This window comes from Phodopus roborovskii, unplaced genomic scaffold (genome assembly GCF_943737965.1).
Source record: "Phodopus roborovskii unplaced genomic scaffold, PHOROB, whole genome shotgun sequence".
NCBI classification, from domain to species: Eukaryota; Metazoa; Chordata; class Mammalia; order Rodentia; family Cricetidae; genus Phodopus; species Phodopus roborovskii.
In genome coordinates, this window is record NW_026126511.1 from 19,803,592 (window position 1) to 19,828,257 (window position 24,666).

The following is a 24,666-nucleotide window of genomic DNA, read 5'->3' on the forward strand; positions in this document are numbered from 1 at the left end:
GCGCGGCGGGAAGAGGAGGAAATGCGAGCGGGCAGCTCGGTGAGGCCCCTCGGTTCCCGACGTCGCCTTGTTTCCCGCCGGAGTTGTGTAGCGTTCGGGACTCCGCCCGGGGCGGGCCGGGACTCTACGCGGGGGAGACAAGATGCTCAAGTCGAAAACGTTCTTAAAGAAGACCCGCGCGGGCGGCGTGGTGAAGATCGTGCGCGAGCACTACCTGCGGGATGACATCGGCTGCGGCGCTCCGGCCTGCGCCGCCTGCGACGGGGCGCACGCGGGCCCGGCCCTGGAGTCGCAGCCCCGCGATCAGGCGAGCAGCCTCTGCCCGCGCCCGCACTACCTTCTGCCGGACACCAACGTGCTGCTGCACCAGGTTCGTGGGCCCGCGGGCCGCGTGGCGCCGAGGGGGCGTGGCCGGCGGGGCGTGGCCGGCGGGGGCGGGGAGAGGCGGGCCTGGGGACGGAGACGCCGGTGCCCGGGCCACCCTCGCTTCCAGTTACCCACGCCGCCCAGGTCCTCCTTACCTGGCGCCGCTTTGTTTGCTTCCAGTTTTCGGTCCTTGGAGTGGTAGTTTCAGGTTTTAGATTTTCTAACTCCTGGTGTCTCTTCTACTTTAGATTGTAAGTGCCTGGAAGCCGGGGACCTGGGCTTCTGTCGCCTCCAGATTGCGACCCCCAGGCAGCTTGTAAGTGCCTACCAACAAAAACTGTGCGGGCCGGCGTATTTGCTGATTTAGCTGCTTTGGTGCTGCAAACTCTTGTGGTCCGCGTACCGGTGTTCTTCTCAAGCCCATAGCGCCGAGTGACAGCTGTCACTTTTTTTTTTTAACCCCCTGCGGCGAAGTAACACTTCGGCCTAAGGGAGAGTTGGTGCCTTAAAAACTGTGACAGGATTTTAGGCGTGAGGGGAGCAGTTTCTGAGTGAACGTGGGGGAAATTTAACTCTTTGCTTTTGTTTTTAAGATCGACGTTCTGGAGGACCCGGCTATCAGGAATGTAATTGTGCTGCAGACAGTCCTGCAGGAAGTGAGAAACCGGAGCGCCCCCATTTATAAGCGCATTAGGGATGTGACGAATAACCAGGAGAAGCATTTCTACACATTCACAAATGAGCACCATAAGTAAGTAAGACCCCACCGTTACCGAAGTTTAAAGGGAAGTGCCAGGGAGGCATTGCTCAAAGACAGTCTGTGGTCTCGCGGGCTGTTCGGTTGTTACTTAGCTGTGTGAAAGGCATTGCTAAGTGGAGCCCACGAAAGGTCACTGTGTTAGATCCTTAAGTCGGGATCTACTGGCTGTAATGGTACTTTTATGTCAGAATATACTGTTGAGTTGAGTGATAGAGTCTTTGGAGATGAGAATCATTTAGACTCCTGCCATACCATAGTATGTGAATAACATACGTAGAGTTAAAATTGCGTGAGTTTGTGAAAAAGAATTTTAAAATATGAATTTATGATTAATGAGCTTTAAAGTTTAACATCTTGCAGCTGATTTATTGAAATTGAATTTGTAAAAACAGTTCTTTATTATAATTTAGGCTCCTGACCTTTGAACTAAATGTGTGCTCTCAGAACATATAGGATTTCATATTATCATTGTAAGCATTGTGGTGGCTCAGATGGACAGGGATTCTGGCACTCAGAAGCCACAGAATACTAAGTGTTACAGCTAGGATGGAAAGGTATACTCGATAGCCAAGGAATACAACAGGTCACACAGTAAGCATAGCCCCTTATAGCCCTTCTCCAGGAAAAGGCTTCCCCAGTGTAACAGCTCTGTTCTAACAGGGGAGGGTTTCCCCAGGGAAGTTGTTACAGTTTTGCTCGAGTGTAAAGTAACAACTCCACTGATTGAGGGGAAGTGTTAAAGCCCAGCTCCCCTCTGCTCTGGAGAAAATTAGTTACTTCTCTCTTCTGCTCTGCCAGTAAAGGAAGGTCTCACCCAAACCTTGTTCAAGAAATATATTGGGAGGGAAGAATTCAGGAGAGTGGCTGCTGTCAGCCAGACAGCAGGACAGCCACAAGCTGAATATGCACGGGTTTATATGGGGCTTCTTAGGGGCAGAGTTTTCCAGGGTGGGGATTTGTAAGATTCATCCCCTGAGCTCAGATTGCTTAGATCTCAAGCTCAGGGATTGGTTGGTTTTCTGCTCAGGTTCGGGGGTCAGATTCAGCTCTGGTTTCAGGGCCAATGTGTGTTTCTTTTACTGGTCTTTTTTAACCTTTTGGCTCTAATTTTAGGGCCAAAGTGTATTTTCTTTCACTGGCTCTGATTTCAGGGCAAAAGTATGTTTCTTTGGCTCTGCTCAGGGTCAGGTTGCATTTCTCTGGTTCTGGTTGCAGGGCCAAAGTGTGTTTCTTTGGCTGGCCCTTTCCCCCTACAATCATAAATAATTTACAGTGGCTATATTATTGACATTTTGAACTGATTAGTTTTTGTTTGTTTATTTTATTTTTTGAGACAGGTTTTTTTCTATAGCTTTGGAGTCTGTCCTGGAACTCTCTGTAGACCAGGCTGGCCTTGAGCTCACAGAGATGTGTGTGCCTCTGCCTCCCGAGAGCTGGGACTAAAGGTGTGTGCAACCAACACCCCCACTGAACTGTGTAGTTTTTTTTTTTTTTTTGTGTGTGTGTGTGTGTGTGTGTGTGTGTGTGTGACTGCATCTTTGACCTATGCCTTGTGTGTACAAATAGCATTCCCCTAATAGTCACAAGTTTAATAACCCAAAATGTTTCCATACTTTGTCAGGTATACCCCTTTCTTCAAACCAAGTATTACCTAGAGATACGCGCATACACACACACACTAAAAGTGCCTGTGGACTGCTCATTCATTGCACCTCCTTAAACTCCAGAAACAGATAACTCTTGTTTCCTTGTACCAGGAGACCCAAGATTGCACGGAATATGTTCATCACATTCCTAATGTGTGCTTAGCAGGGTTTTTATTTCAAGTGCTTTAAGTAGGACTTACTTAGCAGTACAGGGACTAACTGGAAGACTTTTAGGATACTATGCAGATGTCATGTAGATTTTGCTGTCAGTTAAAACCAAATTTAAGTTGTATGACAATGTGTTTTATTGATAAACTTAGGTTTATCAAATCTGTAACCAGAGGAACCCTGTGTACAAAGTAGTTAAGAATGTGGCCCAACACGTGTAGATGCACAGATTTATGTTGCAGTGTCAAAAGGTTGGACACCCTGGAAGCATTAGGAAGTAGGGAATATGGCTTTGAAGAACTGACTTAAAGAAGTATATAAGTGTACTTCCACATTTGAGAGTTGTGGCCTTGTGGTGTCTACATAAGTCTTTAGTGTTTGCCATGGATGACCTACCTGGATCATGTATTAATTGACCATTCAGTCATATGACCATATAGTGTCAGAGTCACACTGTAGAGCTTAGCAGTTGGCTGTTCATCCATGATCTGTTGGGTAAAGTTTTAGTATCTGGTCCCCAAAGTTCTGTTAATTCCTTTCACCCAGTAAACGGTTATAACATCCCAGTTTGACGTCTAAATTCTGCTCTAACATTTTCTTTTTATGAAGTGACACTATTTGAGCCTTTGTATTTTCCCATTAATAACATAAATTTCTTCTCAAGAAAGTTGTCTTGAAAACTTTAAAGGAGCTTAACAGAATTGTCTTGACTATATAAATTCAAGTTAAGTATATGTACCACCGACTTCGCTTTAGTGTCTGTCAAACATGTCTCTGAAGTTTTTACACATCTTTGTTTCTTTTGGTTAACTTTTATTTCATGCCCCCTCCCCCTGTTTTTTTACATTTAGAGAAACCTACATAGAACAAGAACAGGGAGAAAATGCTAATGACAGAAATGATAGAGCCATTCGAGTAGCAGCAAAATGGTACAATGAGCATCTGAAGAAACTGTCAGCAGAAAATCAGCTGCAAGTTATCCTTATAACAAATGACAAGAAAAACAAAGAAAAAGCTGTAGAAGAAGGAATACCAGCTTTCACATGTAGGTCTGAGTGTAGACACATTTATGCATGTTTGCAACAGTGTATAAAAATTAGTATCAAGCCAGATGTGCACAAGACTCACAGTATTATTGTCCTCTATAATTTCATATGGTCTTTTTACATTTGAAATGTATGTTTTCCAGTTTTTCATTTGTGTGAATCTTTTGCCTTCATGTATGCATGCATGCATGTATGTGCATCACATGCATGCATTGACCGGAAGTTAGAAGCCCGTGTTGAAAACCCTGGAATTGCAGTTAGGGATGGTGATGAGCCACTCTGATAGTGCTTGAAACTGAAACCAGCTGTAAGAGCAGCAGGAGTATTTTAATTGCTGAGCCATCTTTCTTTTTTGCATCTTATTTTAATTTAAAGATTTACTTTTACTATATTTGTTTAATTTTGTTTTATCAGGACAGGGTTCCTGGAACTCACTCTGTACATCAGGCTGGCCTTGAACTCACAGAGATCATCCTACCCCTGCCTCTTGAATGCTGGGATTAAAGACGGGTACCAATACTGCCCTACATTCTTTTTACATTTTTAAGTTTCTCAGTGAGCTAATAAGCAGTTGTAAATAATGGCTGTTAATTTTTCCTTGCTATTTGCAGCTGACATTGTAAAAATTCATGTATGCTGGACCTATTGCTTCTTTTTAGTTCTGATCACATCAGCAGATTAGTTTTTGTTTCATGTATAAAAAATGGCAGATATACTATAAAAAAAGGATCATGTTCTCTTGTGCCTAGATAAAATGAAATATAAAACATTAACTGATTTTTCAGGTGAAGAATATGTAAAGAGCCTAACTGCTAACCCTGAACTTATAGATCGTCTTGCTTGTTTGTCTGATGAAACGGTATGTTTCAGTATGTTCTGGTTTTGAAAAAAAGTAAATATAAAAATAGCCATCTTGGATATTTAGGCTTTAAAAATTAGAACATGCCAATAGGCTAGAAGATGAACTGTTAGGTTGTAAACAAGACAATTGGGATTGGCTTATTGAGATGACATTGCTAAATAAATTGACTTTCTATGTAAGGTAAATAGCAATAATTATACCATTATTAAAGTTGAATGCAGTATAATTGGAAGTATTCATGTGACTCTTGTTGCTTGGCACATAGCTATGATAAATGGAAATGGTAGCTATTGTAATTTATTAAAAATTTTATCTTAAGACGGTACCAAAAAAAAAAAAAAAAAAAAAATGAAATGTTTTAAGAAGACCCAAAAGTCTTAATGAATTTCTATGGTTAGTAGCCATTGAAATTTACATTGAATTCACAAGTGCTTAATCTTCCACTATCAAAAAAACCCAGTTGGCTCAGTGTTTATTATCTGATACCAACGATAGCTGTTTTACTGAAGAAGCTGTATCTAGTAGGACAAGATACATAGACCCATTCTGTTTCTTTAACAGTTTTTCTCCCATTCTACTTGTCTTTAAGTTCATTATGAAACTACTAAGTACATTATAAAACTAAAAGAAGTCTAAAAGCAGCAAGCTGTACTGGATTTTTGGGATACATTTTTTTTTTTTTTTTTTTTTGGTGTACTCTATCTAATAACTAATTACTGGTTACATGTAGGTACTTAAACGTAATTTAAAATCTATTTTCTCAGCTATATTTTATGCATGTCAACTATTTGAGAGAATTTGTCTTTACTGGTCACCATATTCAGCATCATTAAAAAGATACTCTCATTATAGCAAGTTGTTTCAGATAGCAGGGGTCTGGGGAAATATACTACTCTTATTAGTTTACATTCAGTTGTATATTTTATACAGTAGATTTTTAACTTGTGATACTCTTTTGAAAACAATACATTAAATAATCAGACATTTTACTTATTTCATAGAATGAAATAGAAAGTGGAAAAATCATATTTTCAGAGCACCTTCCGTTAAGTAAGCTTCAGCAAGGCATAAAATCTGGTTCATACCTTCAAGGAACATTTAGAGCCAGCAGGGAAAATTATTTAGAAGCCACAGTGTGGATTCATGGAGACAAAGAAGAAGAAAAAGAGGTAAGTATGTCTCCTGGCTGGTTTCTGTGTTGACACAAACTGGAGTCATCAGAGAGGAAGGAGCTTCAGTTGAGAAAATGTCTTGATGAGATCCAGCTATAAGGCATTTCTTCAAGTAATGATCAGTGAAGGAGGGTCCAGCCCATAGTGGGTGGTGCTGGTCCTGGCTTCTGTAAAAAGGTGGGTTGAGCAAGCCATAGGAATGAAGCCAGTAAGCAGCATCCTCCATGCTCTCTGTATCAGCTCCTGTCTCCAGGCTCCCACCCTGTTTGAATTCCTGTCCCAACTTCCTTCAGTGAGGAAAAGCAATGCTGAAGTGGAAGCCAAATAATCCCTTTGCTCTCCAGTCACAGCAGTGGAAATCTTAACTAAGACAGGGGTAAATTTGCCTTTTAAATTTTTGTTTTGTTTTGTTTTTCAAGACAGGTTCTGTATTGCTTTGGAGCCTGTCCTGGAATAGACAGGGCTGTCCTTGAACTCATAGAGATCCGCCTGCCTATGCCTCCCGAGTGCTGGGACTAAGGTGTGCACCACCAAGGGCTGGCTTAAAAAATAATTTTTAAGAATTTTATTTTGTGTAGGTATGTGTGCATGCATAAGGGTGTGCATATGCGTGGAGGTTAGAAAACAGCTTGGGCAGGAGTTAGTTCTCTTCTTGCAAGGGTTGGGTCCCACATAATGAATTCAAAATACTAGGCTTAGTGGCAAGCCTCAAATTTCTGCTGAACCATCTTGCTGGCCCATGTATAAATTATTTATATACTGAAATACTTCGTGCTCATTAAAACTTTTGTATAAGAATTTAAATTTGCCTCATTTCTCATTTTTAATTAATGTGTGTATGACTTTATCTATGAATATGGAGACCATAGGACAGCTGTTATAATTTTAAAATGCCTCCAAGAGAAGTCATACCATACAACATGACTCACATAGGCTTATTAGAAGAAGGGGCAGAAACTGGGGCAGAGATTGGTCCCTGAGGATGAGAGTGGTAGAAGAGAAAGAGGGAGGGAGGGAGAGAAAGGAGGTGGGCAGGGCCCTTTTAAAAGGAAGGTAGCGAATGTGCACAGGTGATGCTCTTTAGTGGCTGCAGCTGAGGACGTATATCCTGTCAGAACCTCTAGGACAGGCCTGTACAGAAGCGTGAATACTAACACCGATACTAACAGCAATAGATAATATCCTTAGAAGTGTGGCCTGTTTCCTTGTAGGTAGACTTTCTTTTGACCTAGAGCTCTGGAGTTAGGCTGGATGGACTGGCCACTAAGCTCCAGAGATGCTCTGTCTCTGCCTGCTTAGAGCTGGATGACAGGCTACCATGCCCAGGTTTTTTCTGTGGTCTGTAAGGTTTCTCAGATCTGCATGCTTCCAAGAAGACCTTATGATGGAGCCATTTCTCTACCTTACCTTCTCTTTCTAGTTGGTAGGAGAATAATAAAAACTAGTACAATAAAGGACCTTTCTTTTTAAGCTTGGGTTTTCTTTTTTGAGACAGAGTTTCTGTGTATAGCAGTGCTGTCCTTGAATTCACTCTATTGACCAGGCTGGCCTAGAACTCACAGAGCTCCCACTTGCTTCTGCCTCCTGAGTGCTGAGATTAAAGGTGTGGGCCACCACTGCTCAGCAGTGATGAATTAGAGTGTTTGGCTGTTCATAAATTTATTTAACTTCTGACTAGCTGGATTTCACTTAGTCTTCAACCTCCATCTGTGAAAGCAGTTGTGTTTCATTTTTAGCAGCTAAGATCTTGAAATTTCACTGTTTAATTTTCCCAACTATTTAATTGCCATTGTTTATGGTGGAGTCATAATCAAAAGCCCTATTTCTGGAAGCTTTTTTTTTCCTTCTTGAAGTTTAAAAATTAAGAGTATATATTGAAGAATAGTACTTTTTTATTTAATTTTTAAAATGATGACGATTGTGCATCTGTGATGTGGATTTGTGAGTTGGGAGTACATTTCAGAAGTCACTTGTCTCCTTCCACCATGGGTTCTGGGGACCAAATTCAGATCGTTTGTGTAATGTGCACTTTTATCCAATAATCCTGACTGGTGTTAAGTATTTTAAAATAGGAAATCATTAAAAGAATTAGACATTATATACGCTAGTTAGACAGAATATTGCCTTCTGTTAGATAACTTTTTATTTATAACACCTGCCTTTTTTTTTTTTTTGGTTTGCACAGATACTCATACAAGGCCTTAAACATCTAAACAGAGCTATTCATGAAGACATTGTGGCTGTGGAGCTTCTGCCTAAGAGTCAGTGGGTGGCACCATCCTCCGTGGTTTTACATGATGAAGGTCAAAATGAAGATGATGTGGAGAGAGACGAGGAGAGAGAACTGATGGTGTGAGAGAACACAAGTTTGCCTTTTCGTCTGTATTGTACTGTTTAACATGCTGCTGTTTTCATGCGTACTAGATGAAATCGCAGTTCAGAATTCTTGTAAAGGGTTATTCATTTTTATTTGATGTGTGTGGGTATTTTGCCTGCATGGATGTCTCTGCAGTATGTGTGTGCATTGCCTGCAGAAGCCAGGAAAGGATGTCAGGTTCCCTGGAGCCTGGATTAGTAACAGTTTAAGGTGCCATGTGGATATTGGGAGTTATACCCAGGTCCTCTTCAAGAGTAGCCAGTACTCTTAACTACTGAGCCATCTCTCAAGTTTCAATTCCTGTACTTTAATTTTCATACAAGTTATGCATATGGTTTATTTCTGTTCTAAGTATACAGGCTCATCTTCTTTTAATAACATTTTACTCAAATGGGTTTAAGTATATAGAATTGTTTGAGTATGAAGTATGAATTAATAAAGTTTAAGTAAATAGAAATTTTTTTGTAATGTTAAAATTTTCGTAGAAAATATGCTTCTGGATCTTTGCATTTGGACAAGCTTAATTATTCTATTTCTGTTAATACATTTACTAGGGAGAATGAGTTATGCATTATTAAAATGTCTCCCAGAAATGACCAATTTACCCATTTTATAAGAATAACACACTTATATCAAATGTAGAATGTGTAGTTCCTCATTTTATTACTTACATTTAATTTCCTGAAATCTTTCCATAATATGCTTGCAGAATCCAGTCCTTTGGGATTGTTAGAAATGTAGTTTATAGGCTCTATTTCTAGTGGTTTACATTCTTTATTTGACTTTTAATTTAGGATAAGGTAGAACTGTCAAAAATGCATTTATTTTGTAATGGATTAGATCCAACATGGCATTTTTATCATAATAACTACATAGTAGCTAATTAGTAGCTACTTACATCTAATTAATTAGTCTAAAATGGTACTAAGTCACATAATTCCTAGACTTACATGTGTTTTGTCAGGAAATCCTCATTGATTTCCTGAATTCTGAGACATTTATTCAGATGTCTTCTTGACTTAACCATGGAGTGCTTTATTATGGAATAATGAGCATTGCTCAGTTGGTATGCTCATGTCTAGAACTTTGAGACATAAAGGTTCTGAATTTCATGTCATTATATGCTACCAGAATATATTAGTGTCCATGTGCATATTCTGATTTGGATGAACAGTTATTTCATTTAGAAGAAAACTAACTTAAGATTTTGTTTTTATATTTCAGCTTAAAACTGCTGTAAGTGAAAAAATGTTAAGGCCTACAGGTAGAGTTGTAGGAATAATAAAAAGGAATTGGAGGCCATATTGTGGCATGCTTTCCAAATCTGGTATTAAGGAGGTGAGTGAAGCGTTTGTTACCGTTATTGAAAAATGAAAATCACTGACTAGAACTCCAAACTCTCCCTTTGGCCTTTTCCCCAGATTGTGTGTGTGTGTGTGTATGTGTGTGTATATATATAGTCATTTTCCCTGGGTTAGAGGTGTAAGTAACTCAATGGTACAATACTTGGTGGAGTGTGTGCTAGGACGACTACGATCCCCAGGACTGTAAGTAAATTTTTTTTTTTTAAATTTTCTCTAGTCAAGAAGACATCTATTTACACCGGCTGATAAGAGAATTCCACGAATTCGTATAGAAACCAGACAGGCTTCTACATTAGAAGGACGGAGAATTATTGTCGCTATAGATGGTTGGCCTAGAAATTCAAGATATCCAAATGTAAGATTAAAATGTTAATTTTACTTTTGTGTATTAAAATTTGTGACAAATACTGTTGATTTTTAGAGACAATGTAATATATATTTCATGGTTGCCTAATAAGTAGCAGAGATGAATTCTGATATCTAATGTCTAATTCATGTAATTCATGTAGCTACTTTTACTCAAATAGCCTTAATTGATAAACTTTATAGACAAAGTATTTGTGTTCTGAATAAACTTTAATCAAATTTTGAAAGTATTGCTTTTAAACTACATTTTACATTGAAGGTTAACAGGAACTGAACAGTGGTGTGGTCTGAGAACCAGGCTATTAAAGGCAGTTAAAATCTTGTCATTTTCATGTTAAATCACTACAGGCTTTTTTGCTTTCTTGTTTGCTTTTCTCTATACCGGCATTTTGCCTGCTTGTATGTCTGTGTACCACAGTATATGCCTGGTGTGCAGGGAGGCTACCAGGGCCTGTCAGATCTACTGAACTGCAGTTACTGGTATTTATAAGTCATCATATGGGTGCTGGCAGTTGAACCTGGGTCTTCTTCTGCAAGGGTAACAGTGTTTCTTAACTTCTGAGCCATCACTCCAGGCCCAAAGGGTGGTGTGTGTGTGAGAGAGAGAGACAGAGAGAGAGAGAGAGAGCCTGTGTGTCTATGTGTGTTTGTTTTAAGATGGGGTTTCTCTGTGTAGCCCTGGCTCTTCTGAGAACTAACTGTATAGACCAGGATGACCTCAAAATTAGAGATCCATCTGCCTCTTTCCATTCCAAGTGCTGGGATTAATTAAAGGTGTTCATTACCACTGCCTAGCCATAGGATTGTTTTTAATATGTCGTTAGAGAAAGATTTAGAAATGCTGAGATGATGCATAAAATGCTGGAAGATTTAATGTGATAAAATATGAATTAGTTGCAGAGTGTACCTTTCTAATAATACCTTTTGATTTCAGGGACACTTCGTTAAAAATTTAGGTGATGTTGGAGAAAAAGAGACAGAAACAGAAGTTTTGTTGCTTGAGCATGATGTTCCTCATCAGCCATTTTCCCAGGCTGTTCTTAGCTTCCTGCCAAAGATGCCATGGAGCATTACTGAGAACGTAAGTTGAGAAGAATTCATAATGACTTTATTTATCTGTTCTCCTAGGGAGTTTTTGTTTCTTTGTTGTTAGTATTGGTGATTAAACATAGGGTGAGGGTGTTTTGCACATTAGTCAAGCACTCTACCACTGAACTAAATCCTTGATCCTTGTTTACATTTTGGTTTTTCTTTTCAGTTGGGTCTTACTATGTTGCCCAGGCTGGCCTGGATCTTACTCTGTAATCCAAGTAGACCTTGAAAATTTCATTTCTTCTCCTCAGGTTTCTGAGTATCTAGATTACAGAACTGAGCCACCAGATGAGGATGTAATTAATTTAATTTCTGTATGTGTTTTTAAGTATGTAGAAGCCATGGCTCCTGCTTCTTCATGTTTAGTTAGTTGCAACATTGGTAGGTGTTTACAGCTCTAAGGTGGTGGCTCTGGGAGAACGGAGCCTAAAAATGAAGCAGACTAAACTCCAATGCAACAGGCAACTTTATTCAAAGCATCAGTTTATACTATGAGGGTTGAGTAGAGTCACATGAGTAAGGTGTACAGTCACAAGGACAAACTGAACATGGTAAAAACACATTTTCCCATGGAGGCGTATAAGCAAGTGACAATAGCCAGTTGTAATGAATAAGCAAAAGTAAAGTCACTCCTATCCACAGTACCTGGGAGAGATGCATGCATGCATAATCCAAGAGCAGGTCAACTTCGTCCTTGGACCAGGTTCTGACAACTAGGTGTTAACACAAAGCATTTGCTTTTTTCACTGATAGATGGCATATGCCTTTTCTCCTTAACAGGAAAAGCTAACTTATTTTTGTGGGGTTACTTATTTCCTATGTTTCTGTTGTGTTACTTAAGTTACTGTTTTTTCCTTTGTAACGTGGTATTTTCTAGGACATGAAAAACCGTGAAGACCTGAGACGTCTGTGTGTTTGCAGTGTAGACCCTCCTGGATGTACTGATATAGACGATGCCCTGCATTGTAGAGAACTCAGTAATGGAAATTGGGAGGTATCTATATTGTCTCAATATTCTTAGCTAAATGTGGTTCAGTTCCAGGGTCCATTGTTTGTTGGTTTGTTTCTGTTTTTTATTTGGACAGAATATAAAATTATAGCTACAAAAACTAATGGGAATGTATCAGAGGTTGAATTATGAACTGTGACTGTCTTATTTTCAGTTTCGCTACATTTTTTTCTCATCTAAGTTCTAAGTCTGTGCTATTAATAATGCAAATCATCCTTTGATTTTTAATATTTTTTAAGGTTGGTGTTCACATTGCTGATGTTAGTCATTTTATCAGGCCAGGAAATGCATTGGATCAAGAATCAGCCAGAAGAGGAACAACTGTTTATCTTTGTGAAAAGGTAAATGTGTTAGATGTAAAAGCTTCTACAGATTATAGCACTTTTGCATTGTGTTTTGTTTTGATGGGCACAGGGTCTTGATGTATAGGTCAGAATGAGCCTCAACCTCTTGATTATCCTGCCTCATCTTTTTGAAGACTGAGCCAGGAACTTTTGGTTTCATGAGCAATCATAGTTTGGATTAAGTATGTGATATATTTAGTTGAAAGAAACGCATGGGTGAAGGTGTCCTAAATCATAGAAAATACTACATTTTGTGGCCTGGGGCAATGGCTCAGTTGGTAAAGTATCTGCCACACAAGCATGATGGCCTGAGTTTAGCTCCCATGAGCCAAATAGAATCTGTAACCTAACCCTGGTGGGTGCAAACAAGCAAATCCCTGAAGACCATTAACCAGCCAGCATAGCCAAATCAGTGCAGTCCAAGCTTAGTGAGTCTGACTTCTACATACAAGAACATGTACGTACACCATACACAAAACAGAGATTTTAATTTTGTTTGTTTTGCTATCCAGTGATCCAAATAATACTTGCGTTAGTTGATATACATTATATAGCATCATTCTTTATGATTTTGGGAGCAGTGGTGGGCTGAGGAGATGGCTCAGAAGTTAAAGGTACTGGCTGTGCTTCCAGAGCACCTGGGATTGGACCACATGATGTCTTAGAGCAGTCTACAGCTCCACTGCCAGAGGATCCAGTGTCCTTTTCTGGCCTCTTTAGGCACCAGGCATGCACATGCTGCACAGAAATGTAAGCAAAACTTGTACACATAAAACTAAAAGTCCTTTAAGTATGGTTTCCATAAACTTATTTGGACCATTGCTAAGGTGGGAAGAGGAAGAAGGTTGATCTGTTATAGATTTATGCTCAAAGTATACCATAAAGCTTTTTCTTAAAAGTTTATTTTTCCTCTCATTTTAAAGTATATTTAAAGAACTGGGTAGTTTGGTTTAGCAGTGGGAAAAACTCTGTTGGTAAGGGCTTGTAAGTTATTAGATACCAACTTACAAAGACCAGGAACTTTATATTGAGGACAGGTAGGTGCTTCAGATAGAGGGCTGAACCTCAGTCCATTGGCAGGGATGCCACCCTTACTGCCTTCTTCAGTAGTTGTATCCTTTCCTACAGACTTGATCATGTTCTTCATTCTCTAGTCTAAAGGCCAGGAGCTCACTGCCCTTTCCTGCTCACTGATGCTGCTGTGGATGCAAATTAAGATGTGTGAATGTGACTGAGTAATCTAAGATCTGCTGTCTGTCATCTTTTTCAGAGGATTGACATGGTTCCAGAGTTGCTTAGCTCTAACTTATGCTCCTTACGATCCAATGTGGACAGGTACTTCTGCATTTGTTTTTAATAAGTGTCTTGTTAGCTATACTAATTGGTACCCATAAACAAATACCATCTTTTTTTCCCTGAAGGTTGGCGTTTTCCTGTATTTGGGAAATGAATCATAATGCTGAAATCTTAAAAACAAGATTTACCAAAAGTGTAATTAATTCAAAGGTTAGTGTTATGATTCATATCTGACATTTCAAAGTTTTGATGCTTTTAACAATTTCTTAGACACTTGAATAAGTTAGGTTCAGTGTTGTAGTGGTCCATAGTTAGTTTCAGAACTTAAAATTTGCTTAATTATTGATATTATTCAGAAATTACTTTATGTTGCAAATGTCCTATATTTAGGAACTTAGAACCTATGTGTCACTATTCTGATGAGTAGGAGAAAGAACTGTTAACAAGCAAATAGTGATATGGGATCATCTCAGAGAGTCACAGTTTAAGAGTGCATTGAGACAATAATTCTCTGAGACTAGTTTGTTTTAACAAAATCTTATGGGTTGAAATTAAAAATTAATTAACCAGCCCTTAGTAGATACAGGTGCTCCCAGAAACTTAACCTTTATTTTCTTACTCCCTTACACTGTTTGTAAATTTTAGGCTTTTATCTTTTAATCTGAAAAGGTACTAGTTTTCGATCGAGATAGAAGTAGAAGCAACTGTTTCCATATTTGGATTATCTGTTAATTAGAGATTGCTTTAAACGTCACTTATCTCCCCCCCCCCCCGGTCCCCATCTTGGGTCCGTTTTGTTGTTTAGTTAGTGTCATATAATGTACATCTAAACTCTTATTTGCTAGTGAGTAGGGAGGGGAGTAATGACCATTGCAAAGGATTTCACAGAGTAGCCAGAACCTGCTCTGTGATTTAGTCAAGTATTACCTGAAATTACACTAAAATGAAAGTATTAAGGAAACTACCGTTTTCCTTTATTTTAATGGAAATTTGCTTATGTTATATAATGAATGTCTGAGTTAAACTAGAAATCATAGTGTAAAGTTAAGAATCTTTAGATCTCTTTTGTTTTTTATTTTAGCCTTCCTGAAAGCATAGAATATGAGGTTAAAAATAATACAGTTTAGAGGTGGGAAGGTGGCTGTGTGGAAAATGCTTACTGTGCAATCCTAAAGACCCAAGGTAGAGCTCCCAGTAGTTACAGAGAGCTGGACGTTGTGATGTATGTGTCTGTAATCCCAGTGTAGGGGGCAGAGACATGAGACTCACTATCCTGGTTAACAGTTAGGGAACAAGAGAGACCCGTGTCTCTGACCACCTACCATACGTGCATGTCTGGATACACACATACTCAGTGTGGTTCAAATAGTAAATACGCTCGTACAGACTATGGAAATTGTGTTAACCTAAAGTTTCTCTCTTAGGCTTCTCTTACATATGCTGAAGCACAGATGAGAATTGACTCAGCATCCATGAACGATGAAATTACCACTAGTCTCCGTGGACTAAATAAACTAGCTAAAATTCTAAAGAAAGGAAGGATTGAAAAGGGGTACGTTCTTTAAAACTACTAACACATGCCTTAGTTTATGATTATGATTACTGTCAATCATGGCACTGAGATACCATTTGGCTTCTTTAGAGTATTTTGTTAGAATGGTGATTAGTTAGCTGGTAGACTGTATTATTACATTATATCATGGCATTTGCCTAACCATGACAGGTATAAGAGAAGGAATGTCAGCTCAAACTTGGTAGAGAGAAAGCAGTTAAAAATTGCTTCAGTTTTGAAAGACTGGTATAAGTGTAAACAAAGTACAAAAGCCTTTTAGAGGTTGGTCCCTGGGTACTCACTACATCTTGAAGAATGCCACAAGCAGTTAAACGAAAAATGCTTTTGCTTGTGATGCAAATGCTGCATCTGTTCTGTTTGTACAGAGTGCCTAATTTATGTCCCTGAGTGCCTCACACCCACAGATAATTATGCTCAGCAGCCAGGAGTGGCCAGTGACTACTGTATTTGAATAATTAAATATGAAATTGAAAACTTTATAGATTAGGTATGTACATGAAAACAGAATTATTAAGCCTTAGTAAAGCTGCTGCTCAACTTTGTCACTTAAGTATAATATAAGGTTAACATTACTTTGTTTTAACTTGTCCAAGATTGTCCAATATCATTAAAATTACTTCAGACCATGCGTAGTGGCATGTGGGAGGTAGAGGCAGACGGATCTATATATAACTTATGCCTTAGGCCAGCCTGGTCTAAAAAGCTAGTCTCAGTCTATCAAAGCTTAAAAGTACAGCCATGTCTCAAAAACTGAAGGAGACAAGAAACAAACTTTCAGCTTGATTTGGAACCTGATGAAAGTAACATAACATCTGAAAATACTTGAGATTTCTGGATATAACCTTGTGTAGCCTTGGTGATTAAGATATTTATGTAAAAAAAAGGTGTTGGTCTTGTCCTCACCATCATTACCCATCGCAGTATATTGTTTTCATGGAAAATCAAATACCAGTCTGCTTGTATTTTTAGCCACTTATAAAAAGTAGTTGCAAACTTATGTAGCTTAATAAAAATGTAAGAAGTTAGGCTTTGTATGAAATAGAACATCAGATTTAGTAACAGTCATAAAGCCTATCAAGGAAAATGCTCACGTATTTGATATTTTCATCTCCTGTTTTAAGGGGATTACTTGTAGAATGTTTTCTCTGTCCTTGGATCATCTGACTGATTTCTCTCATTTTTCCTCAGGGCTTTGACTCTGTCTTCTCCTGAAGTTCGCTTCCACATGGACAGTGAAACTCACGATCCAATAGATCTTCAGACCAAGGAGCTGAGGCATGTGACCTTTTAAAAATTTATACTAAATATTAATTTTAAATGTAATATCGTATGTATATACTAATCACCAGAGCTTTTATACCCAAAATAATTGTTATAATTAGGATAGCCATGAGATTTCTTGGCTTATTAATGATTTGCAAAAGTAAATGTCATCTTTTTAACTTTTCTTATATAAAATTGGAATAAGGTAGTAGAAAATGTCAGATTTTCTCTGATTTGATGTAGGCTTGAGTAGTAATAGTTACAGAATAGGAGTGATAGACTTGTTAAGGACTTCATACAGCAGACAGAGATGAGCGGAGCCACAGGGTTTGCATGTGAAGAGGCTGCTGCCTTTTGGGAGGGTCCAATGTCACTTCCCAACACCCACATCTGATTGCTCACTTCCACTTGTAACTCCAACTCCAGGGGGAGTCAAAGTCTCTGACCTCCACAGACCTACAATCTTGTGTATATACACAAACACATACACACACGCACACAGACATGCACATAATTGAAAATTAAAGAATCTTTTTTTAAAAAGTACAGTTTTTGAAACTACATTTAGAAATGTTTTAAAGAAATAGATCATTTTAATAACTGAAACATGATTGAAAATTAATACAGTGATTCCAGAGAAAGAAATAGTAGATACAGCATGCAGATCACTTACTAAACCAGCTTAGAACTTAGAAGGAAGTACTATGGCGAATCAAAGGTGTGTCAGATTGTTTTAGGAATGGACAAGTCTACCTGTGAACTCATGTTTTGACAATGGTAATCAAACAACTTCTATGAACAGACTAGTGTTGCACATCTGTCAGCTAGAAATCAGTTGTGTGTGCTCCTGTGTTTACAGCAGAAAGCCTTACCTGGGGTAAGCACCCACATCAGCTGTTGAAATATATTTGTGATTTATTGGTAAAAAATGTAGGAAGTTTAAATAATACCGTGTGACCTAGCTTTTAATTCTTTCAGTAAAGTTTGTTTTCCTAGCTCTGTTTGTGTTTATGTTAAAGTTAGAGATGTTTCCTTTTTTTCCTTGAGTACAATTTAAAATGACTCTAGTATACTAGATTTACCCAGGAGAAACGCAGGTAATAGAGTGCTAATATAGCAGCTGAGAAACTAAAGAGACATAAGGTTCTATGTACTACATGTGAATGTTTTTACATGGGAAGTATTTCCATGACCTAGAAAAGTTAGCTTGTGAATAAATGTGTGACGGCTGTCTCAGCTTCTTTCCTTACTTAATGCTTTTCCAACTGGCAGAGAAACAAATTCCATGGTAGAAGAATTTATGTTACTTGCAAATATTTCTGTTGCAAAAAAAATTCATGAAGAATTTTCTGAACATGCTCTGCTTCGGAAACATCCAGCTCCACCTCCCTCCAACTATGAAATTCTTGTTAAGGCAGCCAAGTCCAAGGTAAAGTAGTAAAAATTGAAAAGTCACATATAGTAATCTGTCCATTGCACTGAAAAATTAATATGCATGTTTTTATAAAAGTTTAGTTGATATAAAATATACCAGTAGTTCTTTTTTATATTACAAAAAATGTGATTTGGAATATGAACATAGCTCTTCCTACATATCCATTGACACAAACTACATACTAAAATCCTTTGTCTGATAAGGAACACCCAGTCCTAATGTCAAATAACTGTTCTTTGCAGTGTCCTGGGCGTAGTATGTCCTTCCATTGCTCTCTCTTATACATGGTGTACTGGCTAGCTTTTTGTCAACTTGACACAAGCCAGAGTCACCTGAGAGGAAGGAACTGCAGCTGAGAAAATGCCTCCGTAAGATCTGTTGGCAAGCCTTTGGGATGTTTTCTTGGTTAATGATTGTTCTCAGCCTGTTGTAAATGGTGCCACGACTAGGCAGGTATAAGGAAACGGGGTGAGCAAGCCATGGGTAGCAGCCAGGAAGCAGTGCCTTTCCATGGCTTCTACTTAAGTTCCTACCTCCGGGTTCCTATCGTGGGCTCCTGACTTGATATCCCTGGATAAGACTGTGATGTGGAATTGTAAGATGAAATAAATCCTTTCTTCCCCAACTTGTTTTTGGTCATGGTATTTTAGCATAGTTATAGAAACTCTAAGGCACATGGCTTCTATGAAATGCATAGCTTTTAGAGATTTTACAAATGTTTTTACAAATTCACTCCAATTCAGCTCTCTCTGTATCTATACGAAAAGGCTATTTATGACATATGGAAAGGGGTACATTTCTCCATCTTTATACCCCTTTGTCTGGCTACTAGACTTTATTTTCATTAGGGTTGGCATGATTCTAGCTTACTTTGTTTTTCCCTGAATTATGTATAGGCCCCTTTCCTGTTGCAAGCATGTAAAGAATGGCACTATGCAAATAGTATGGTATGAGTTTCTGGGTTTATAGTTCACTTACACTGTCTTTATTCATCAGAGCTGCTCTAGCCTCCCATCCCCACGGATTACTGAATATTGGGGGATATGTCTTGCTAAGGTAGAATTCAGCAGTGAGTTTGATGCACCAGAACATTATTCGTACTGAACTTTAATAGATGAGCTTGCTACTGGCCTTTATGTCTACTTTCAATGGAAGGAAAGCATCTGCAGAATAGTAAGACATACAGAAAATTGCCCATGTCTTCTTTATTTCCTTTACCTCCTCAAAGATCAGCAAGCATAAACTGGACTGTGACAAAGAAATGTCACTATTGCCACCACTGTCCTCCTCTCCCTGAGAACTTCAGTATTCTTGATACTTCAGGGCTTTCAGATGCTTTGAAGAATTTTTAAGCTTTAGTACTCTACAAAACTACCATTATTTAAAGTTATTTTTAGTGCTGCTAGCTAACAGATAAAATGTATGAACTCTTACTGTCTGAACACAAATTCTATGTTTATTTGTTCTATTTATATTTTAAAGACAAGATACCAATTCTGGCTGGGCATGCTAATGCATGCCTTTAATCCCAGTGTTGGGAGGTAGAGGCAGGCCATTCTCTGAGGGTTCCAGACCATCTAGGGGGAGAAGGAGAAAGAGAGAGGGAGGAAGGACAATACTACTCATTTTGAAATGTTTCATTTGGTGCTTCTCTTTCTTTTATTGACAGAATTTGGAAATTAAGACCGATACAGCCAAATCTTTGGCTGACTCTTTGGACCGGGCTGAATGCCCTGATTTCCCGTATCTGAACACTCTTTTAAGAATATTGGCCACTCGCTGTATGATGCAAGCTGTCTATTTCTGTTCTGGAATGGATAATGACTTCCATCACTATGGCTTAGCCTCCCCAATATATACACATTTCACCTCTCCCATCAGAAGGTATTGCTTTTTCTGTACAGAAGTAAAGGCGACAGAAAATGGTAACTTTTAATTTAAAAATTTAAAACTAACTTGCCATTGTTCTTATTTCCTTTCTAAATGTAGATATGCAGACATAATTGTTCATCGGTTGTTGGCTGTGGCTATTGGGGCTGATAGTACTTATCCGGAGTTGACAGATAAACACAAGCTTTCAGATATATGTAAAAACCTCAATTTCCGCCATAAAATGGCTCAGTATGCTCAGCGTGCATCAGTAGCTTTTCATACCCAGGTATTTGCCTTTTATTTGTAGTGCCAGGAGTGGGAAATTTTGTTCATTTGTTATTTTTCTAAATTATTTTTGTAAGTTTCAAAATAATACTTCTAACAAGATTGTATGCATTTTACAGCTGTTTTTCAAAAGCAAAGGAATAGTAAGTGAAGAAGCCTATATTCTCTTTGTAAGAAAGAATGCAATTGTGGTATTAATTCCAAAGTATGGCTTAGAAGGCACAGTTTTTTTTGAAGAAAAGGATAAACCAAAGCCACAGCTTACTTATGACGATGAGGTATAGTATTGCTGACACTTATTTTCTTGGGGAAGAGAGGCATGTTTTCTCTGACAATTGGCAAACCATAGCTATAAATCGTTAAAACTTTTCTGTATTTATGTAGGTGGAGTTTCTCTGTGTCTAGGCAGCCGCTCCCAAATAACAACTCTGATATTTCTATTAATTTTAAATGCTTAGCTGATAGCTTAGGCTAACTAGCTCTCACAAATTAACCCATATTTCTAATCTAAGTTCTACCACGTGGCTCATGGTTTGTTACCTCACTTTCTACGGTCCTGTTGCTTCTGCATCTGGCTTGTGACTCCTCCAATTCTACCCTTCTTCCCAGTGTCCTTAGTCTGGTTTTTCCATCTAACCTTATCCCGTCCAGCTATTGGCCAGCCAGATTCTTTATTAAACCAATTGCAGCATAATTTACACAGTACACAGAGGATTATTCTACAGCATATTTATGTCTTAAAATACATGCCAGAAAAATCCATATCTATCACCTAAACTTTTCTTGCAAGAATATTTAAATGTTGTGCTGTGTTCCTTCACTACAAACAGCTAATTCACTAAGATGGATGATGTATGTCATGACTACTTTAGTGATGTAGTGTGTATATCAATAAATTATATTTGAGACTATTAGGTTAATGTGGGTTTTTTAATTCAATACCTAGATACTTACTAATATTGGGCTATTTTGTTCTTTGAAGATTTCATATATGAGTAAAATATATCTTGATCATATCTACTCCCTCACTTCTTCCCTACAACTACCTCCATCACTCATCACATCTCCCTCCCAACTCCATACCCTCCTTAACTGGGGAGTAGTTAAAATTTAAACTTTTAAATTACTATGGAAGGTAAGCTAGAAGTGAAATAATGTTGATAAATGTTTTTGGCTTTTTTTGTTGTTTTTTTTTTTGTTTGTTTGTTTGTTTTTGTTTTTTTAAGATACCTTCACTGAGAATAGAAGGTACGGTGTTCCATGTGTTTGATAAGGTCAAAGTGAAAATAACATTAGATTCATCAAACCTTCAACATCAGAAAATCCGCATGGCCCTTGTGGAACCACAGGTAAGAAAGACAAAGCTTAATTTAATGGTGTGGGAAAACTAACATCTAGTTGTTAAGATCTTAGGTATCCAGGTATCGGCATTGGATTTCAGGCATCAGAAATTCTAGAGATCCTTAATGCCAGACCATTCAGTTCTCTTGCTTATTCTTTACTCTAGTTTTATAGTACATAAGTTAACTGTAGGTAGTTCACCTAAGATCCTGGTTTTTAACCTTTTTTTGGCTTTTGATGCTTGCTGTCTGCTGCAACATAAGTCCACTGGGGTACATTGGACACAAGGAAGACTTGTTACATTACAGACACACCGCCCAGGTTGAATGAAGCTTCTCAGTTTCCTTGCTATGTAGACAAGGCTAGCCTTGGATTTGCTGAGATTGCAGTTGTACATCTGTCCCCTCTGCAAAGCTTCTCAAAGAGACCACTGGCTTAATTCTGCAGAACTACAGTTAGTTTGTGTGAATAACTGTGTATGGTACAACCTTCTGTCTGCAGCCCCTCATGGAAAATCTGTTTAAAAGTGGTAGTGGTAGAGGGAAGGGTGAGGTAAAAATTTCTTCCCTGATGCTTCTAATCACTTTCTTTTTCCCATCTGTCCTGTTTTAGATACCAGGAATAAATATTCCTCCTGATGTTTCAGACATGGATCTCAATGGGCCAGGGGGGAAGAAGAGGAAACTTGACAAGTAGCTACACGCAACAGAGGACTTCAAAGACTGATTACCTTTGAGCACAACAACAAAATTGAAAGCATTCTTACAAGCTCATGTGCATGATAGTTACTTTTAAGTACATTTCAATAATTTTAAGAAATGTGCATTTTTATTGAGTTGCTGCCAGAATCTATCTTTTACCGTGCTTCTGCAACAACAAAAATTATACAGAAAAATTCATTTGAATATCCATCACTCAAATGGTAACAGAATAGCAACTTCAGGGATCTGTGATGATCATTTAAATGGAGTACTCATCTGCTCATTGAAGAGCAGGTTAATTTTTATATAAGTACTTTAACAGGAAAAACGTGTCAATTTCTGAGGAAAATTAACCTTTTACAAGCAAAGAAGCTACCTTTCTAAGTCTTAAGCTATGAGTGTTTGTCATTTGGTCGTTTTATCACTCATTTGTCTACTTACAACACTTCACATACATTTTAGAAAGCCTCCTGTGCTTGACTAGTGGTCCTCAGACACTTGTGAATGTTTCTGGATTATGGCAAAAAAAAAAAAAAAAAAGAACTCAGGTGTCTTGACCTGATTGGGAACATTGTGAGTTTTGTTACTAACAGGCACTAAATTTAGTCATCATTATCATTATCCTTAATGTTTGTTCATAGTTTCTCCCAAACATGGTATTTTATAGCTCAGGAAGAGTAAAAATGGGAATGTCTGCTTTCTTACAAAAAAACAGATAACTTTTTAATTTTAGTTATATCTAATTATACAAGAGAGGAGGAGGGCATATATTAAAGACATTAAAAGGAACAGATGAAGTCTTATTTGGTGGTACCAGATTGACTTACTTACCTTGCAAATTCCAGATGAATGATTACATTGGGGAAAATTTAACATTTCACTTTGTTTAGTCAGTTTCCAGTCAAGAAAACTACTTCTGTATGGTAAACACAGGCTGACAAGTCCCCATGTATACATATGATGTGGCTTACAACTATAGGCTTTATGAACATGTGGACGTTCAGTATTGTTGATTTTTCCAATTTCCTATTACAGCGGAAAACATATGTTCAGGCAGAACTAGGTTGCACAGAAAGCAGACAGCCTTAAATAGCATTTGGTCCAAATAAAATGGATCAGTGACTGATAGAGCAAAACACAGCAAGCCTTGGTTGTAAAAGGACACAGCATTTCAGACTGTTTGCTGAACTACAGCACAGCTCTGCTGTAATTGTAGTTTATAAGCAGCCAAACAATATGTAAACAGGCATGGTTATGCTCTTGGGAAAAAAAAAAAAAAAAAAAAAAGCAATTTTCCAAAGAAACAAGCTTCCATTCTACATATAAGAGATATTATATAAATATATATTACTTTTGAGCATTACCCACCAGTCACTCAGGTTCTTTTGCTTTGAATTTGGTATGTAGTTCAGTGGTATAATGATTGTCTAGTATGTACAAGGCCTTGGATTTGATCAGACTACTGCAAAACACAAGACAAAGACTGCCAGGCTCTGGAAAGATGGCTTGACAGTTAAGAGCAAGCACTGGCGGCTTTTCCTGACGACCTGGGTTTGATTTCAGTGCCCACATGGTGGTTCTTGGCCATCTGTAACTCCAGTCCCAGGGGGTCCTCCTGGCCTCCAGCACTCATACAAACCTGAGTACATGCAAGAACAAAGTTTAAAACATTAAAAACTATTTGCCATAGTTTGCCTACAGTAGAGGAAAATGGAGTCGACTTGGTAATAGAAAGCCAGTTACCTCTGTGTTTGTGCACAATGCGTGTTCTTGCTATGGGCACTGGTTAAGACCAGAGTTGGACATTGGATGTCTTCTCAGTTGTTTCTCCACGGGGTCTTTCACTGAACTTTGGGAGCTTGTCACCTTGAGCTATGCTGGCTATCATCCAGTTTCCACCCCAAATCTGGGGTCACAGCCATATGCTGCCATGCTTAGCACTCATGTAGCTTAGGTTTTCAAGTGTGTACAGCAAGCAGTTTACCTATAGAGCAGCCCCCATTGTCTGCTACCATTCTAAATGTGATTTTAGTAAGTACAAGCTTTTATCTCAGTTGAACAAATTTGATTTAAAAGAAAAACTCCCAAGGCCTCTTCTTTGAAGCTTTAAAGTGTTTTCTCTGGTGCTAGTTACGAAGCTAAGTAGGTAACAGAGAACCTGGTCGGCCTCCCAGTGCCCAGGCTTCGCATCTCCAGATAAAAGATCAAAGTACTCGTGGAGAAAACGCATCTGTGCTTTAATACTGTTAGACATTTTCTTATTGGTCAGTATTCTCAAGATAATACAACTATTTTCATTGTATTTGAGAGGATCTTAAGTATATAAAA

At 38.4% G+C, this 24,666-nt stretch overlaps 1 protein-coding gene across 1 annotated transcript; it reads left to right on the forward strand.

Annotated features, from left to right (window-relative positions):
* Positions 1–83: 83 nt before the first annotated feature.
* Dis3 (DIS3 homolog, exosome endoribonuclease and 3'-5' exoribonuclease) lies at positions 84–22,724 on the forward strand. The gene is made up of 21 exons (XM_051195295.1): positions 84–370; positions 960–1,117; positions 3,792–3,985; positions 4,772–4,845; positions 5,850–6,017; positions 8,206–8,370; positions 9,622–9,735; positions 9,979–10,116; positions 11,062–11,208; positions 12,097–12,213; positions 12,468–12,569; positions 13,843–13,907; positions 13,994–14,078; positions 15,293–15,420; positions 16,630–16,716; positions 17,977–18,133; positions 19,809–20,023; positions 20,129–20,297; positions 20,416–20,574; positions 21,523–21,645; positions 22,250–22,724. Exons 1-21 carry the CDS (start codon positions 143–145, stop codon positions 22,331–22,333), a joined length of 2,877 nt encoding a protein of 958 aa, XP_051051252.1. The 5' UTR covers positions 84–142; the 3' UTR covers positions 22,334–22,724.
* The last annotated feature ends 1,942 nt before the right edge of the window (positions 22,725–24,666 follow it).

Excerpts from the sequence above, each read along its gene's own strand:
- Dis3 (XM_051195295.1), top strand. The coding sequence starts at position 143 with ATGCTCAAGTCGAAAACGTTCTTAAAGAAGACCCGCGCGGGCGGCGTG. Across the intron at positions 6,018-8,205 it reads ACAAAGAAGAAGAAAAAGAG|ATACTCATACAAGGCCTTAA; the intron begins GTAAGTATGTCT and ends TGGTTTGCACAG. Across the intron at positions 8,371-9,621 it reads ACGAGGAGAGAGAACTGATG|CTTAAAACTGCTGTAAGTGA; the intron begins GTGTGAGAGAAC and ends TTTATATTTCAG.